Genomic DNA, 15911 nt, shown 5'->3' on the forward strand with positions numbered 1-15911 from the left:
AGATTGGAAAATAAAAATCAGATTGTTTTCTTGCGTTCTGCTTCCTTGAAGACGACATAGGTGCCCCTTCCCTGCCTGTGGAATACACCAATGCTCCAACTCAAGTCCTAATGGCAACAGAGGAATATTACTGTATCACTCCCACCCCCAGTTCAAGGACCAGAGAAGTTGTACACATTTGTAACCCACGATCTCAAGCTGTCCTACAAGTGACCAGCTGAAGCCTCCTCCTGGTTAGAGGTATCTTTTCCCTTCCTCGTTTAATGTAAACAGGCTCTGGTTGCTGAAAGGGGTTACTTGTTCCACACTCCTGTGAGCTTTCGAAGCCTCAGAACGGTCACTGTGTGTTCACATATAATAGATGCACAGATGTATCTTCTCCAAGCCCGGTAATCTCAAGAAATTTGCATTGTGCATTTCTGAGCTTTTAAAAGCCCTGACAACAAGCACCTAACAAGCAGAGCCTGTCTACTCCTCACAAAGCCTAATATGTTCGAGAACAGATGGTTTTCAATTGTTTGCCAGTCTATTTTTCCAAGATTGAACGGAGCTTCCGCCATCTTACCCAAGTTTGCAAACTCACAATACCGTACAACGTTACCTTTTCTCATAAAAAACAGTGGGAGGATAATATCTCTCTAGGTTTCGAGTGTTTTGGAGAATGCAGGTGTGGTGAGTTTTGGAACTACACCCTGCAAATATAATCTTCTCTAGTTTTGGTGTGTTGCAAAATGAAAAACGTGTACATTCTCTTCTCTAAGATTGCTGTGTCTTGCAGAATGCACACCGAGGGACTTCTCTTCTCAAGGTTTGTTGTGTCTTGAAGAATCCACAATGAGGCCATTAATTTCTCCAGGCTTGAGGTGTCTTCGACAATGTGTATATATTCTTCAGGTTTGGTACGTTTTTTTTAAATGGACCATGTGTATATTTTCTTCTCAGGTTTGGTGTCTATTCTCAAATTTAGTTTTGGCTAGTTTTGGAGAATGAGCCATGTGTACATTATCTTCTCCAGATTAAGGTGTTCCTTGCAAAATACACAACATATAATACGCTTCTCCAGGTTTGATGTCTCTTACAGAACGTATTACATGTACATTCCCTTTTCTCAGTTTGGGTATCTTGGAGAATGCACACTCTCTTTTCCTGGTTTGGTATCCTTAAGAGAATAGACACTGTGTTCATTCTCTTCTCTAGGATTCAGGAGTTTTTTAAATTAATCATGTGTATATTATTTTTTTCCAGGTTTGGTGTGTCTTGGAGGATGGACAGTGTGTTTATTCTCTTCTTTAGGTTTGGTGTCTTGGAGAATGGACAATATGCACATTCTCTACCAGGGGCAGCTCCTTCGCAAAGGCGAAGGAGCACCGCCCCACTAAAAAAGTGCCCCAAAGATAGAAAATAAAATGGTAAAAAAGTTAAATTATTATCATTTAATTTTTCAAACCCCCATCCCGAGCAGAGCGTCAGGACGAGGGCGCGCTTTCTGATTTCTGCTGCTGAAGCGCCCTGAGACCTTTTCTGGTGAATTGTTGCGCTATACAAAAGCCTTTGACATTGACATTGTCAGTCAGGCAGCCATTATCACAAATGGGGTTACCCTATAAAGTCAAAAGGACCTGGGTATCGTTTAGTACAGAAAAACAGTGGTCCTAGAGTATTGTAACTTAAGATTCAAAACATTATCATTGAATGAGTATAGTCATTTAGGCACATAAGATCATAAGCACACACAGAGAAATAGAAAGGCCACTTCCAAAACACTGATGACTTGAATTTATTCAGTCACACATTCAGTTATTTTAAAGAAACACAATTTGGTTATTTAGATGTACAATGTTTTATCCACACGGTTATCATCAGGGAGAAGGAGGTACGTGAAAAGTTAGTGCTCATGTGAAAGAATGAAAGGACAAAAGAAAAAGCAATTGTCGTTGCATTGAGGAAATTCGAATGTTTAGAACATTAGAGAACCTGCATAGGTTGTAATGGTCTCCCTTAAAAAATTCAGGCCTACCCCTATAAACACAGTTGCGTACAATACATTAGTTAAACTGTTCCTCTTCACAGTGTAACCTCATCTGTGAGTCAGGTTTAAGGGGCAGATGTAGGGTGTAGGCCTTTTCAGGGGAAAATTGTGTTTCTCTAAAATAACTGAATGTGTGACTGAATAAATTGAAGTTATCAGTCTTTTGGAAGTGGCCTTTCTATTTCTCTATGTGTGCTTATGATCTTATGTGCCTAAATGACTATACTCATTCAATGATAATGTTTTGTATCTTAAGTTACAATAGTCTAGGACCACTGTTTGTCAGTCAGGCAGCAGCAGAAAGTAGTGACAGGCAGGAAACTTAGGTTTAGTGTGCACGTCTTTTTGACTGGGCGTCTTACGACGGCCAACCCTACACAGGGAGTTTAAACCTCTATAACCCAGCTGTCTCAAGACAGCTGAGTTAGAGCAAGCATAGGGCTCCAGTGCTCTCGAACGTAGTGAGAGAGGCTGCTCCCTCCAATCCTGGCGCTGCTCTCATTCAGTATGAGAGCAGCGCCAGGATTGGTTCCTCCAGTGTCCGGGAGCCTGCCTGCCCGCCCGCCCAGAGAGAAGACCCGAACGAGGAGGAGGAGGACATCGCACCAGGATGAAGGTAAGTGGAATGATTTTTTATTTATTTTTATTCCCCCTACCCTACTGCCCTCTTTACATGCCAGCCGCATGTACTTCATCTACTTCAGTTTTGGTTAAGTTTGGAAAATGGACCATGTGTATATTATCTTCTCCCCGTTTGGAATGTCTTGGAGAATGCACAACATGAACATTCTACTCACAAGGTTAGGGAAGTTTTGTAGAATGGACCATATGTACATTATCTTCTACAGAAACATTCTCTTCCCAAGACTGGAATTTGGGAGCATGCACAACGAGTACATTCTCTTCTCCAGGTTTGGTGTGTTTGGAGACTGCACAATATGTACATTCCCTTTACAGGTTGATGGGTCTTGAGGAATGCACAACTTGTATATTGTTCAGATTTGATGTGTCTTGCAGGGCAGACAATGTGTATATTATCTGGTGGTTTGGTGAGTTTTAGAAATTTACCTCGTGTTTATTATCTTCTCCAGGTTTGTTGTCTCTTGGAGAATGGACAATGTGTCTATTCTGTTACAGTTTGGGTTAGGTTTGGGAATGCACCATGTGTATATTCTCTTTTCCACGTTTGTTGTGTCTTGGATCATTGACAATGTGGTTATTCTAGTCTTCGGGTTTGGTGTTCCTTGCAGAATGGCCAAGGGAAGAGTATGCACTCCAGGTTAGATCATCATCAAGATATAACAGATCATCCCCCACATGCATCAACCTATTTAGGAAGTGCAAACGGTGCGAATCGGTAAATTCGGCCGTTTGCACTTCCTAAATACGTTTTTGGGATGCATGAAACAGAGTGTCAAAATTCGCTATTTTTTGCATTTCTTAAAAATGCAAATGCAATTAAGGAATCGCATTTGTGCGATTCCTTAAATGCAATGCATCATTTTTTTTAAAAATAGCGAATTTTGAAATTGGAAGTGCAAATTAACACGAGGTTGACCCTCGTGTTAATTTGCGAAAATTTAAAAAAAAGCAAAAAAATGCATTTTTTAAACTTGCATGTTACAGACACACATGTCCTTAGGACATGTGTGTGTGAAACATGCACTTGAAAATACATTTCAGGGGTACAGGGGGGGGTCCTTTGGACCCCCCTCTGCACCCTTGCAATGCATCAACATATTGCGAGTGCAAAAAAAAGAAATGCAAAACGGCATTGATTTCTATGGGCCTCTAGGCCCATAGGAATCAATGTAATGCCATTCCTTAATTGCAATTCGCAATTAAGGAATCGCAATTTCCGAAAATTAAGAAATCCTAAAAACTTTTAGGATTTCTTGATGCATAGGATTTTGCATTTCCTAAATAGCGATTCCTTAATTTTCGCTATTTAAGAAATGCAAAATCCTAGATTGATGCATGTGGGGGCATATTTCTCAATCAATCAATCATAGCATTTGTATAGAGCACTATTCACCCGGAGGGTCTCAAGGCGCTTGGGGAGGGGGGGGGGGTCCGCTACTGCTCGAACAGCCAGGTCTTGAGCTGCTTCCTGAAGGCGAGGTGGTCTTGGGTCAGGCGGAGGTGGGTCGGGAGGGAGTTCCAAGTCTTGGTGGGAGAAGGATCTTACTCCTGTTGTGGCTCTTCGGATGCGGGGGACGGCGGCGAGGGCGTGGCTGGTCGATCGAAGGTGGCGTGTGGGAGCGTAGAAGTTGAGGAGGCTGTTTAGGTAACTCGGGCCTTGGTTGTGCATGGCTTTGTGTGCGTGGGTGAGGAGGCGGAAGGTGATTCTCTTGTTGACCGGGAGCCAGTGCAGGTCTCTCAGGTGTCTGGAGATGTGGCTTCGTCTGGGGATGTCGAGGATGAATCTTGCTGAGGCGTTCTGGATTCGCTGGAGTCTCTTCTGGAGCTTGGCGGTGGTTCCGGCATAGAGGGCGTTGCCGTAGTCCAGACGGCTGGTGACGAGGGCCTGGGTGACCGTCTTCCTGGTCTCGGTGGGGATCCACCGGAAGATCTTACGTAGCATGCGCAGGATGTTGAAACAAGACGAGGAGACGGCGTTGAATTGTCTGGTCATGGAGAGGGAGGAGTCCAGGATGAAGCCCAGGTTGCGTGCGTGGTCTGTTGGTTTGGGTGCGTAGCCCAGGGCGGGTGGCCACCAGGAGTCGTCCCAGGCGGAGGGCGAGGAGCCCAGGATGAGAACTTCCGTCTTGTCTGAGTTCAGTTTCAGGCGGCTAGTCATCATCCATTCGGCTACGTGTTTCATCCCTTCGTGTAGGTCGGCTCTGGCGGTGGCGGGGTCGTTGGTCAGGGAGAGGATCAGCTGTGTGTCGTCGGCGTAGGAGATGATGTTGAGGTTGTGTTGGCGTGGGATGGCCGCAAGGGGGCTCATGTAGACATTGAAGAGGGTGGGGCTGAGCGAGGAGCCTTGAGGAACGCCGCAGATGACTTCGGTGGCCTCTGACCTGAACGGGAGTAGGCGGACTCTCTGTGTTCTTCCAGCGAGGAAGGAGATGATCCATTCCAGTGCCTTCTCCTGGATTCCGACGTTCCTGAGGCGTTGCACTAGGGTGCGGTGGCAGACAGTGTCGAATGCCGCGGAGAGGTCTAGGAGGATGAGGGCCGCTGTTTCTCCGTTGTCAAGCAGGGCACGGATGTCATCGGTGGCAGCGATGAGGGCGGTCTCGGTGCTGTGGTTGGCCCTGAAGCCCGACTGTGAGGGGTCGAGGGATCCATTCGTCTCGAGGAAGGCGGCCAGCTGCTTGTTGACTGTCTTCTCGATGACTTTGGCTGGAAACGGGAGGAGCGAGATGGGGCGGTAGTTCTTGAGTTCGGTGGGGTCTGCTGTTGGTTTCTTTAGTAGAGCGCTGAGTTCGGCGTGCTTCCAGCTCTCAGGGAAGGTTGCGGTGTCGAAGGAGGCGTTGATGATGTCCCGTAGCTGGGGTGCGATGGCGGCGTCGGCTTTGTTGAAGACGTGGTGAGGGCAGGGGTCGGTTGGAGATCCGGAGTGGATGGAGTTCATTGTGCGGATGGTGTCTTCGGTGTTGATAGGGGTCCAGGCGCTGAGGGTGGTGGTGGGGGGCGTTGGTGCGGTCGTGGGGAGCGTTGGTTGTGTGCTGAAGCTGTTGTGTATGTCAGCGATCTTGTTGTGGAAGTAGGAGGCGAGGGAGTTGCAGAGGTCTTGTGATGGGGTGATGTCGTTGATTCCGGCGTTGGGGTTGGAGAGCTCTTTCACGATGTTGAAGAGTTCCTTGCTGTTGTGTGCGTTGTTGTCCAGTCTTTCCTTGAATGCTGTTTTCTTGGTGGCGCGAATCAGTTGATGGTGTTTTCGAGTTGCGAGCTTGAGGGTGGTCATGTTGTCCGGTGAGATCACATTGCTGACTTTAGTTATTGTTAAATTAAAAACATGAACAGATCTGCAGGCTTTGATCTCCCACGAATCTTTCCAAATCTTTGGGATTTACCTAGAGGGCCGCAGCAGTGCAAGACAAGCAAGCTGGGGTAAAAGCTTGCAGGGAAGGTGGCAAGAGGGCAGAAGGGGTGAAGCAAACAATGCTGCTAAGACAATCCAAGACATTAAATGCAGGTGCTCCCACTCTTAAGAAGTGCTGGGTCATAAAGTGCAGAAGTCTAGCTGATGAATTCTGTGCTCAGTTTTTGAACAACCAGAAGTGACGGTAAGCAGGCCTCGCTTACCCATTTAGGAAGCGACAACTCGAGCACAATTGAGCTTTATTCCGAACATTAACTGGCTGACTGGCTCTGCGTGAATGTAATGATTTGCAGTTGGCTCAGCAGGACAAGCTCCAATGTGATACAGTGCTACAGGACATTGGATGTGCCTGAGCCGCTGTGCTGCAAAGTGAAGCAGTAGAGCTCTCGCACTCCCAGCAGAGCCCAGAGTCTGTGGCAAATGAAATTGAAAAGCAAGGGCAGGATTTGCCTGGGGGTCCTCAGCTGACCCTGGAAAAAATCCTCTAGGCTCTTACTGGCGCATGACTTCACCGAAGGCAAGACAGTACAAGAACAAAAGTCAACTGCAGGAAACTGGGGTCGAAGGAGCTGCTACCCCTAGTTTGAAATTTGATACCTCTTTTTTTCAAACATGTTTTTTTTGGAATTTCGTTATGTGAACATTACATATCAGGTGTTCAGACATATGAGCAAAAAGATATACTGCAGTTATATGAGTCCATAATGATATCTTTGATATGCAAAATGGATCTGTAGGCGTTATTCAACAGTGAAAATTGAAACTGGGGCGTAAACCAGGAAGAAGTGCATGGAAATACAGAGCGCGGGTGTGGGAGATATGGTATGAGTCTGGGGGGTGTATATCTCGTTGGGTTATGCATCGGCACTCCAGTGCCGCTTAGGACGGGGCTACATGGGGCTGATAACAGGGATCAAGTATCTGGTATGGCGGGATGTGGGGTGCATCTGTCAACAGCATGAGTGCGCCGACAGGGGGGGTTCAAGGGCAGCAGTTGTGCTTGCGATGGTGGGTGGGGGGTAGTGGGGTGGGATGGACCTGCGTCCTGGTCCTCATCACGTGTTGATTGTTTAAAGCGGTGTAGTAGTATGAATATGCTACTTACCAGTATGCATCTGTTCTTGGCATGTAGGGCTGCTGACATTCATATCTATAGCATAGATCGCCGCCTAGTGTTGGGTCCGGATGATTGCACATTGTTGTCCTGGAAGAGTCTTCGAAGTATCACGAGATAGGTGGCTCCTCCCCTGGACTACAGTGCGCATGGGCATCGACTCCATCCTCAGATTGTTTTTAGCCATTGTGGCAAAGATGGAGTGTATTAGTGTAAGCGATGGCCATGCTAAGATGAAATGCAAGAAGAGTCTGCAGCCGCTACAGGCGCCGGGGAGGAGGGCGGGCGATATGAATGTCAGCAGCCCTACATGCCAAGAACAGATGCATACTGGTAAGTAGCATATTCAGTTCGAGGCATGTGGGCTGCTGAATTCATATCTATAGCATAGAATACATAGCAGTCCCTCCATTAACGGCGGCCGCCTGTGCCAGCTGCAGAAGTCTGAAAAAGTGTTTTAAGAACAGCCTGTCCTACAGCTGCCTGCTGTTTGGAGTGCACATCTACACAGTAATGTTTAGTAAATGTATGTGGTGTAGACCATGTGGCTGCTCTACAAATGTCTTCCAAAGAAATATTACCCAGGAACGCCATGGAGGCCCCCAACTTGCGTGTGGAGTGGGCCCTGGGGGGGACCGTTAAAGTGCGCTTAGCTTTGTGATAGCAAATCTGAATACACTTAACGATCCACCTGGCTATTCCTGCTTTGGAAATGGGGTTGCCTTTGTGCTGGGTTGAGAAGGCAACAAAGAGCTGTTGTGTCTTTCCAAAGTCTTTGGTCCTGTCAATGTAGTACATTAACGCTCTTTTGACATCAAGCGTGTGGAGCATTCTTTCTGCTACTGTTTCGGGGTTCTGAAAGAATGCGGGCAGTTCGATGGTTTGATTGACATGAAACTGCGACACCACCTTAGGAAGAAACTTAGGGTTAGTGCGCAGCACCACCCTGTTAGAATGAATTTGAATAAATGGCTCTTGTACTGTGAGCGCCTGTAGCTCACTAACACGTCGTAGAGACGTGATGGCAATGAGAAAAGCTACCTTCCATGTTAAGAACTGAATCTCACAGGAGTGCAGAGGCTCAAACGGTGGGCCCATCAATCTGGTGAGGACCACATTGAGGTTCCACACAGGAGCTGGCGGGGTCCTGGGGGGATGACCCGCTTTAGCCCCTCTAGGAATGCTTTAATAGCAGGCACCCTGAAAACAGAGAGGTGCTGCCTGTTTTGGAGATAAGCCGCTATGGCGGATAAGTGTATCCGAATGGAAGCATATGCTAGATTGCATTTGTAAAGATGTAACAAATAGCAGATGATATTAGGAATGGATGCATCTAAGGGGTTGATATGATGTTCTGTACAGTAAATGACAAACCGCTTCCATTTCGCTGCATAGCAAGCTCTGGTAGTGGGCCTCCTCGCCTCCCGGATGATGTCCATGCATTCAGGAGGCAAGTCAAGGTAGCCAAATTCTAAGACCTCAGGAGCCAGATCGCCAGGTTGAGCTGTTGCGGATCCGGGTGCTGAATGTCGCCATGGTTCTGCGTCAAGAGCCTGGGTGTGAGGCGCAGCCTTTGATGCGGTACCACGGAGAGTTCTAGAAACGTGGTGTACCATGGTTGGCGTGCCCACGTTGGAGCAACCAGGATGAGTGTCATCGAGTGTTGCTTTAGCTTTCTTGCCACCAGCGGTATGAGAGGTGCTGGGGGAAAAGCGTACGCAAATCTGCCTGACCAGTTCATCCATATCGCATTGCCCTGCGACTGTGGGTGTGGGAACCTGGCGGCAAAGCTTTGGCATTTTGAGTTTTCCCTTGTGGCAAACAGGTCTATCTCTGGATGACCCCACTGCTGGAAGTACGGGTGGAGTACTGATGGGTGTAACTCCCACTCGTGCATCTGGTAGCTGTACCTGCTGAGCAGATCCGCCATCTGATTGTCCTTGCCCGGGAGGTGTTCCGCCATGAGGAAGATGTTCCTCTGAATGGCCCACTTCCACATGCTCTGAGCCAGGTGAGACAGCTGTGGAGAGTGTGTACCTCCCTGCTTTTGGATATAGTACATTGCCGTCATGTTGTCCGTCCGGATCAACACGACCTTGTTGCACAGATGTACTTTGAAGGACTTCAGTGCCATGAAGATTGCCATCAGTTCTAAGTAGTTGATGCGCATCTTCCTTTGCTGCGTCGACCATAGTCCCTGCACTGTGTAGTGGAGTACATGAGCTCCCCATCCCTGGAGAGATGCGTCCGTCGTCAGGACAATATGTGGCACAGGCTCCTGGAACGGTCGGCCCTTGCAAAGGTTGTGTGGATTCCACCAATGCAGAGAGTTGTATGCCCGACCGGTTACCAACACTAGGTCTTTCAACTGTCCGTGAGCCTGAGTCCACTGATGTGCCAAGCATTCTTGGAGCGGACGCATATGTAACCTTGCATGCGGGACTATGAAGATGCAGGAGGCCATCATGCCTATCAACTGCATGAACACTCTTGCTGGAAGCGAGTGTTGCGGTCTGAATTTCTGGATCAGCGCCTGAATGCTGTCTATTCTCACTGAATTTGGCTGAGCCGTCGCCGCCAGAGTATCTATCGTCGCGCCCAGATACTGCCGCACATGGGCTGGCTGAAGGTGCGACTTCGGATAGTTCAGTGAGAAGCCCAGACCGTGAAGAAGGTGAATGGTGTGGAACATGTCGGCGGCGCACTGCTGGGCCGACTTTGCCTGAACTAGCCAGTCGTCCAGATAAGGGTATACATGGACGTTCTGTCTCCTGAGGTGCGCAGCCACTGTCGCCAGACATTTCGTGACCACTCTGGGGGCTGTTGTCACTCCGAAAGGAAGGACCTTGAACTGATAATGCCGATTCAGAATGGTGAATCTGAGGTATTTCCTGTGGGATGGGTGGAGTGGAATGTGAAAGTAAGCATCCTTGAGGTCCAAGGTTGTGAGGAAGTCTCCCTGATTTAGCAACGGAAGAACCTGCTGCAGTGTTAACATGTGGAAGTGTTCTGAGAGAATGTACTGGTTCAGAGGCCTGAGGGACCCGTCCTTCTTTGGGATTAAGAAGTACAGGGAATACACCCCTGTGCCTTCTTCCTCCACTGGCACAAGCTCTATTGCGCCTTTTTGCAGCATGACTAGAACCTCCTGCTGCAATAAGTGCAAATGCTCTGTGGACATAGGACGGTGTCTTGGTGGTATGTTGGGTGGAGTGGATGTCAGCTCCAAACAATAACCGAACTGGATAAGTTTCCTGACCCACCTGTCTGTGGTGATGGATTTCCAGACTGGCAGGAACTGCTGGAGTCTCCCCCCGACAGGTGTTGGATGGTCGGGGGGCAGTGACAGGGAGTCACTGTTTGTCGGTGGCAGAGGAACGGGAGTTGTTGTTGCCTCTGCCTCTGCCCTTGGTGCTGTTGCCCCGGTATCCTCCTCTACTCTGCTTGGTGTACGGGGATTGCGCCCCACCTTTATTGAACTGTGTCTGCTGTGACATCTGGCCTCTGTTAACACCTCGATTGCCTGAGCGACGAAAAGTGTTCCCACGAAACTGTTGGGACTGGAGAGCTCCCATGCACTTGGCAGTCTCAGTATCTTTCTTAATTTTTTCCAGGGTGGTATCCACCTCTGGACGAAACAACCTGTCAGGGTTTACTGGCTGGTTAAGGATGGTAGTTTGGATTTCTGGTTTAAAACCTGAGATTCTGAGCCATGCTTGCCGTCTGAGCATCACACTGGTATTAATTGCTCTGGCCGCAGTGTCCGCAACGTCTAGTGCGCACTTGATGGAAGCGTTAGAGATGAGCTTCTCTTCCTGGATAAGCATCTCCCCTGCTTCTTTATATTGGTCTGGTAGATGTTGCAATAGGGTCTCTAGTGTGTCGTAGTGTGCCCTGTCGTAACGTGCCAAGAGTGCCTGCGTGTTAGATATACGCCAGATATTGGCCGCTTGAGCTGCAACTCTCTTTCCTGATGCCTCCAGCACTTTTGATTCTTTGTCTGGGGGAGGAGCTTCACCAGTGGTTTGCGAATTCGCCCTCTTGCGGCCATTAGAAACTACCAGAGAGTCCAATGGCAACTGGCCCTTGATGTAGGTAGGGTCGCCAGGTGCCGGTCTGTATTTCTTCTCAATTCTAGGGTTGACCACCCTTGCCCGCGTGGGTTCCTTAAAAATGTCTGCAGCATGTTTAATGACCCCCTTTAGCATAGGTAGAGTTTTTACAGTTTTTTCAGCAGTTGAAAAAGTGTCAAAAAGGAAGTCCACCTCCACAGGGTCAGCATGCATCTCAACACCGTGGTTTTTTGCTGCCCTTTCCATCAGTGCATTAAATGCTGCAGAGTCCTCAGTGGGAGAGGTTTTGACATTGTACACCTGAGGTTCATGGGCAGTGTGCTGATCCCCTTGGTCACCTGCCTCTACCCACGAGTCCTGTTGTTCGTCAGGCTCTGTGTTATCAGGAAAATTGTATTCCTCATCTCCATCCCCAGCATCTTCTCCATCAGAATAAGTGGGTGATGGTGTTGCAATTCTTGGAGTCTGAGGAACTATTGGTTCAACCAAGTTTGGTGTGTCTGAAGCAGGCCTTTTGCGCTTTAGAGGAATGGTATACGACTCCAAGGGTTGCGATGGAGTGATCTTCCGTTTGTAAATTATAAGTTTTCCGGTGTCGGCATCAATGAAATGCTCCGACTCCTCCTCCAGCAAGGGTGTTCGATGCTTCCAACTCCCTGGCCGGTCCGTTGGCTTCGACCCCGCAGTGTCCTTGGGCACCGATTGCGGTGCGAAGGCCTTCGGCGCCTCCTTTGGCGGCAGCGTGAAGCGGATCGGCGCCGAAGTTTTTGGCTTCGGGACAGGTGGCTTCGGAGAGGCAGGCATCTGTGGTTCCGCCGCTGAAGCTTTTCCCCTGATCCGTCTGAGGGAGTCCGAGACCTGCTTCGTAAAGGAAGCGGACGGTTTCGTCGACCCGACAGCCGACCTCGGTTCACCAACATGGGAAGACTCGAGCGTCGATGACCTTGGTTTTTCTATCCGAGGCGTAGCAGCATCCTTGTTAGGGGCGCTACGATCTTTGTCCGTGTTAGCCGCCGTCGACGCCGATGGTTTCGGATCGGCGGGTCGTGCTACTTGTTTCGGGGTCCCAGCCGGGGGCTCGGCGCCCTTACTTGTTTTCGGCTCGACGCCTTTACTTGTTTTCGGCTCGACGCCCTTGTTGGACTTCGGGTCAGCGCTCGTGCGCGATTCCGACTCCACGCCCTTCCTGGTCTTCGGCTCAACGCCATTGACCACCTTCGGGTCGACGCACTTGACCACCTTCGGCTCGACGCCTTTGCCCGACTTGACCGGCTTGACGGTCTTCTTCGGCTTCGGTGGCCCCGACCCCTGTGAAGACGATGGCGTCGAAGGGGGTGCCGACGTTTTCGGTTTCGATGGCGCCTCAACCGATTTTGTTTTTGTCGACACCGATGGTTTCACTTTCGGTTTCGTTTTCGACAATGGCCGCTCCGTGGAAGTGTCCGTAGCCGGGCCAGAAGGCGGGGCCGTGGATGCAGATATAGGGTCTTGGGTAAGGCCGTGTGGCGATCCCTCGACCTGAGCCTTTGAAAGTGTTCGAACGGGGCATAGCTCTTCCTCCGAGCTATCTTCCATGGCCCCATAGGCCTCATTGTCGTCCCCTACCTCGTCGACGACTTCTTCTACATCAAGGCCTTCGACATCCTCTTCGTATTCGTACTCGACGTCGACTGTTGGAGGTGAAATCTGCATCTGAACCTCTTGTTCATCTGCTTCTTCATCGTCGAAGATGTCCACCGGTGCTGGGGCGGTCCGCCGGGCCTCGAGGCGCGCCACGCGCCGAAGCCGGATCGTCTTCTTCGATCGAAACCTGGAACAGGCCATACAGTTGGCTTCGTGGTCCGGCGACAGGCATTTGTTGCAAACTGGGTGGACGTCAATGTGTGGGTACTTGGATCCACACACGGGACAGTGCTTGAACGGACTCCGTTCCATGCCGTCGAAAGTCTTGCTGCGTCGACTGGGCCTCGATCACCGAAGAGTCACACGACTCCCCGGATATCCGACTCGACGAGAAGGAATAAAGTCGGGCACCGAACGCAAACAACACCGACGGTTCGAAAAAGGCCTTTTGGCCTAGAAAAAGTTTTATAATGATTCCGAACAGGAGATAACGAAATCACATCCGAACCCAATGGCGGAAAAAAACAATCTGAGGATGGAGTCGATGCCCATGCGCACTGTAGTCCAGGGGAGGAGCCACCTATCTCGTGATACTTCGAAGACTCTTCCAGGACAACAATGTGCAATCATCCGGACCCAACACTAGGCGGCAATCTATGCTATAGATATGAATTCAGCAGCCCACATGCCTTGAACTGGCCCACTCCATGGAGATGGGGTGTTTACTTATCCCCTTAACCTCTTCTTCGCGCAGTGCATTCTCCTCCGCAGCCGCCCATTTAGATACCACTCCTACCCATGCCCCTAAAGGGGGGCCCGTGGGGGACCGCCAGTGCATAGCTATACTCCTTTTGGTTAGTAGTAGTGCTAGTGAGATGAAACGCTTGTGTGCTTTGAGATGTTTTTGTATCCTGAATATGCCCAGCGCGCTGGCTTCCCAAGTGTCCAGGGTGTGAGTCCTGTGAGGTCTTTTAGCGTCTCATGGACAGTTTGCCACAAGGACCGAAGAGTGGGACAGCTCCAGAACATGTGGAGAAAGTCCGCCTCCGGAGAGTGGCATCTGGGACAGCGGAACTGAGTGTCGGGGTAGAATTTTTGCATGCGCGCTGGTGTCAGATACGCACTGTGGAGTATATAAAATTGTATATTTTTAAATCGGGCATTCCTGGACTCCTTTTTGGAAAATTCCAGGGCTTTGGTCCATTCCGTCTCGTGTAGTGGACGACCAATTTCGTCTTCCCAAGTGGCACGTAGGGTCGTTAGGGTTGCGTTTGCTAGTTCCCGAAGCGCCTTGTATAGCCAGGTGATTAAGTGTCGCCACACCCCCATGTGTAGGATGGTATGTATGACCGGGTGTGTATTTGGTTCCCCTACTTGGAGGTTGTGGTGTGGGCGAAAGCTTTCGAGAAGTTGGTGATACTGCAGGAACTGACCCGGGGGGAGACCATACTCATCCACAAGGCGTTGGAATGGTTTAATCTGCACGTCTTCGATGAGGGACTCCATGTACGTGATTCCACACTCTGTCCACGCCGTTAACACGTTGGCTGTATAGTATGTCTCGAGCCTAGGCCAGCCAACCAGTGGGAGTAATGGGGAGTATGGGGACGTCCCGGGCGACATACGGTGGACTCGCAGTCCCGGTCGCGGAAGTGTAAGAACTTAGCAAGCATTGGTCTCGGGGCAGATCCTGACGGCGGTCTCCGGGCTGGGGACCCTGTGGGCGCGTTCAATGGAGAAGAATGTTGTTCGGTCCATAGCCGGGGTAAAAGATTTTATCCACGTCTCCATATATTCCAGGGGGTTCGAGCCTTCAATTCCCTGCGGCAGACCCAGCACGCGTATGTTACAGCGTCTAGACCGTCCTTCCAAATCGTCTGCACGCTCTTCTATGACAGCCAGGCGGTGAAGGACATCCGGCAGTGTGGTTTGGTGCGTTTTAACCATGGGTTGTAGGTCGGTTAGGGTCTTCTCCCCGTCTTTTACCTTATCCGCAAGTTTCCGGTGGTCGTCGCGGATTAGGCTGATGTCGGTCGCCAGGGTACCGAGCCGCTCCTCCATGGACAGTCGGGATAATTCGATGGCCGCTAGCACTTGGTCCAATTTGGCCAATACGGTGGGGTCAGCCTGCGACGCATTAGATTGCGACCATGCCCAAGTGTGGGGCATATTTTCCGGAGCAGTTTCCGGCACCGTGGGCGTCTGTGTCACCTTCGGTTTCCCCATGGCGGCAATCACCCGGGACACTGCGCGGCGTCAGAGGCAGTGAGGAGTGTGTTGCTCAGCGGGTGTCCTGCCCAGGGGAATAGGAGCGAGGGGTTGACCGGTGCACACCAGTCTATCTTGCGGCTCAGGTCGTCTGTGCACTGCTCAGTGTATGTTCGCCGCAGCACCCAGGTCCTCCGAAGCAGTATGCCCTGAGGGGGGGAGACCCCCGGGGAGTGTATAGTCTGTTGACGGAGCAGGGGCCCCGGCCCTGTGTCCCAGTGGTGAGGGTGGCCCGATATGTGAAGCAGGGAGAGCTGTTACGCCTCCATTTTAAAGTCAGGCAATTCCTGTGGCAGTCCCAGGAGGGGGCATTCAGTTCATCAATGAGGCCTCGCCGGACCCCTCAGCCAGGGAAGCGCCCCTGCAGGTGATATATGGGGGGCCTCGGCTCACCTGATGCCCGTGGTGTTGTGAGCGCTTCCGGGGGGCTGCTGTGTCTGCCTCCTCACTCACAGCGCTCCACGAGTGCCATCTTGGGGTCAGGCGGGCCGAGTTTGCCGAGTCCCCCAGGAGGATGGCGATGAAACGATGAGCGGTGGCGGGCCCCCAGGTCTTGGCCACAGCGATCAGGTGCCCCCTCCGGTTATGGTGCCGCTGCGTGGATTGCTGTGGTCGGGACTCTGCCCGGGAAGGCGGCAGCTCGGTGCAGTCAAAATGGCGGGTCGCGCCTCATCGGGACCTCCGGGCAGTGGAGCAGACGGGACCGACGCGGGAGGGCCTCCCGGGAGCGGGCCTCCGCCAGCCCCGCGATCA

General features: G+C 50.6%; 2 protein-coding genes across 2 annotated transcripts in view; both read right to left on the bottom strand.

The window, feature by feature from the left end:
* GPR19 (G protein-coupled receptor 19) overlaps positions 1-15911 on the bottom strand; it is a 185303-nt gene that overhangs the window by 108153 nt on the left and 61239 nt on the right. The gene's annotated exons all lie outside the window — the stretch shown is intronic.
* Positions 10397-13586, bottom strand: LOC144769552 (uncharacterized). Its single transcript, XM_078653705.1, has 2 exons — positions 12447-13586; positions 10397-12401 (listed from the first exon to the last, which is right to left on the bottom strand). The coding sequence occupies exons 1-2, from the start codon at positions 13200-13202 to the stop codon at positions 10548-10550; spliced, it is 2610 nt and encodes an 869-aa protein (XP_078509831.1). The 5' UTR covers positions 13203-13586; the 3' UTR covers positions 10397-10547.

The sequence above is a fragment of the Lissotriton helveticus genome, chromosome 1_1 (genome assembly GCF_964261635.1).
Source record: "Lissotriton helveticus chromosome 1_1, aLisHel1.1, whole genome shotgun sequence".
In the NCBI taxonomy this organism is placed as follows: Eukaryota; Metazoa; Chordata; class Amphibia; order Caudata; family Salamandridae; genus Lissotriton; species Lissotriton helveticus.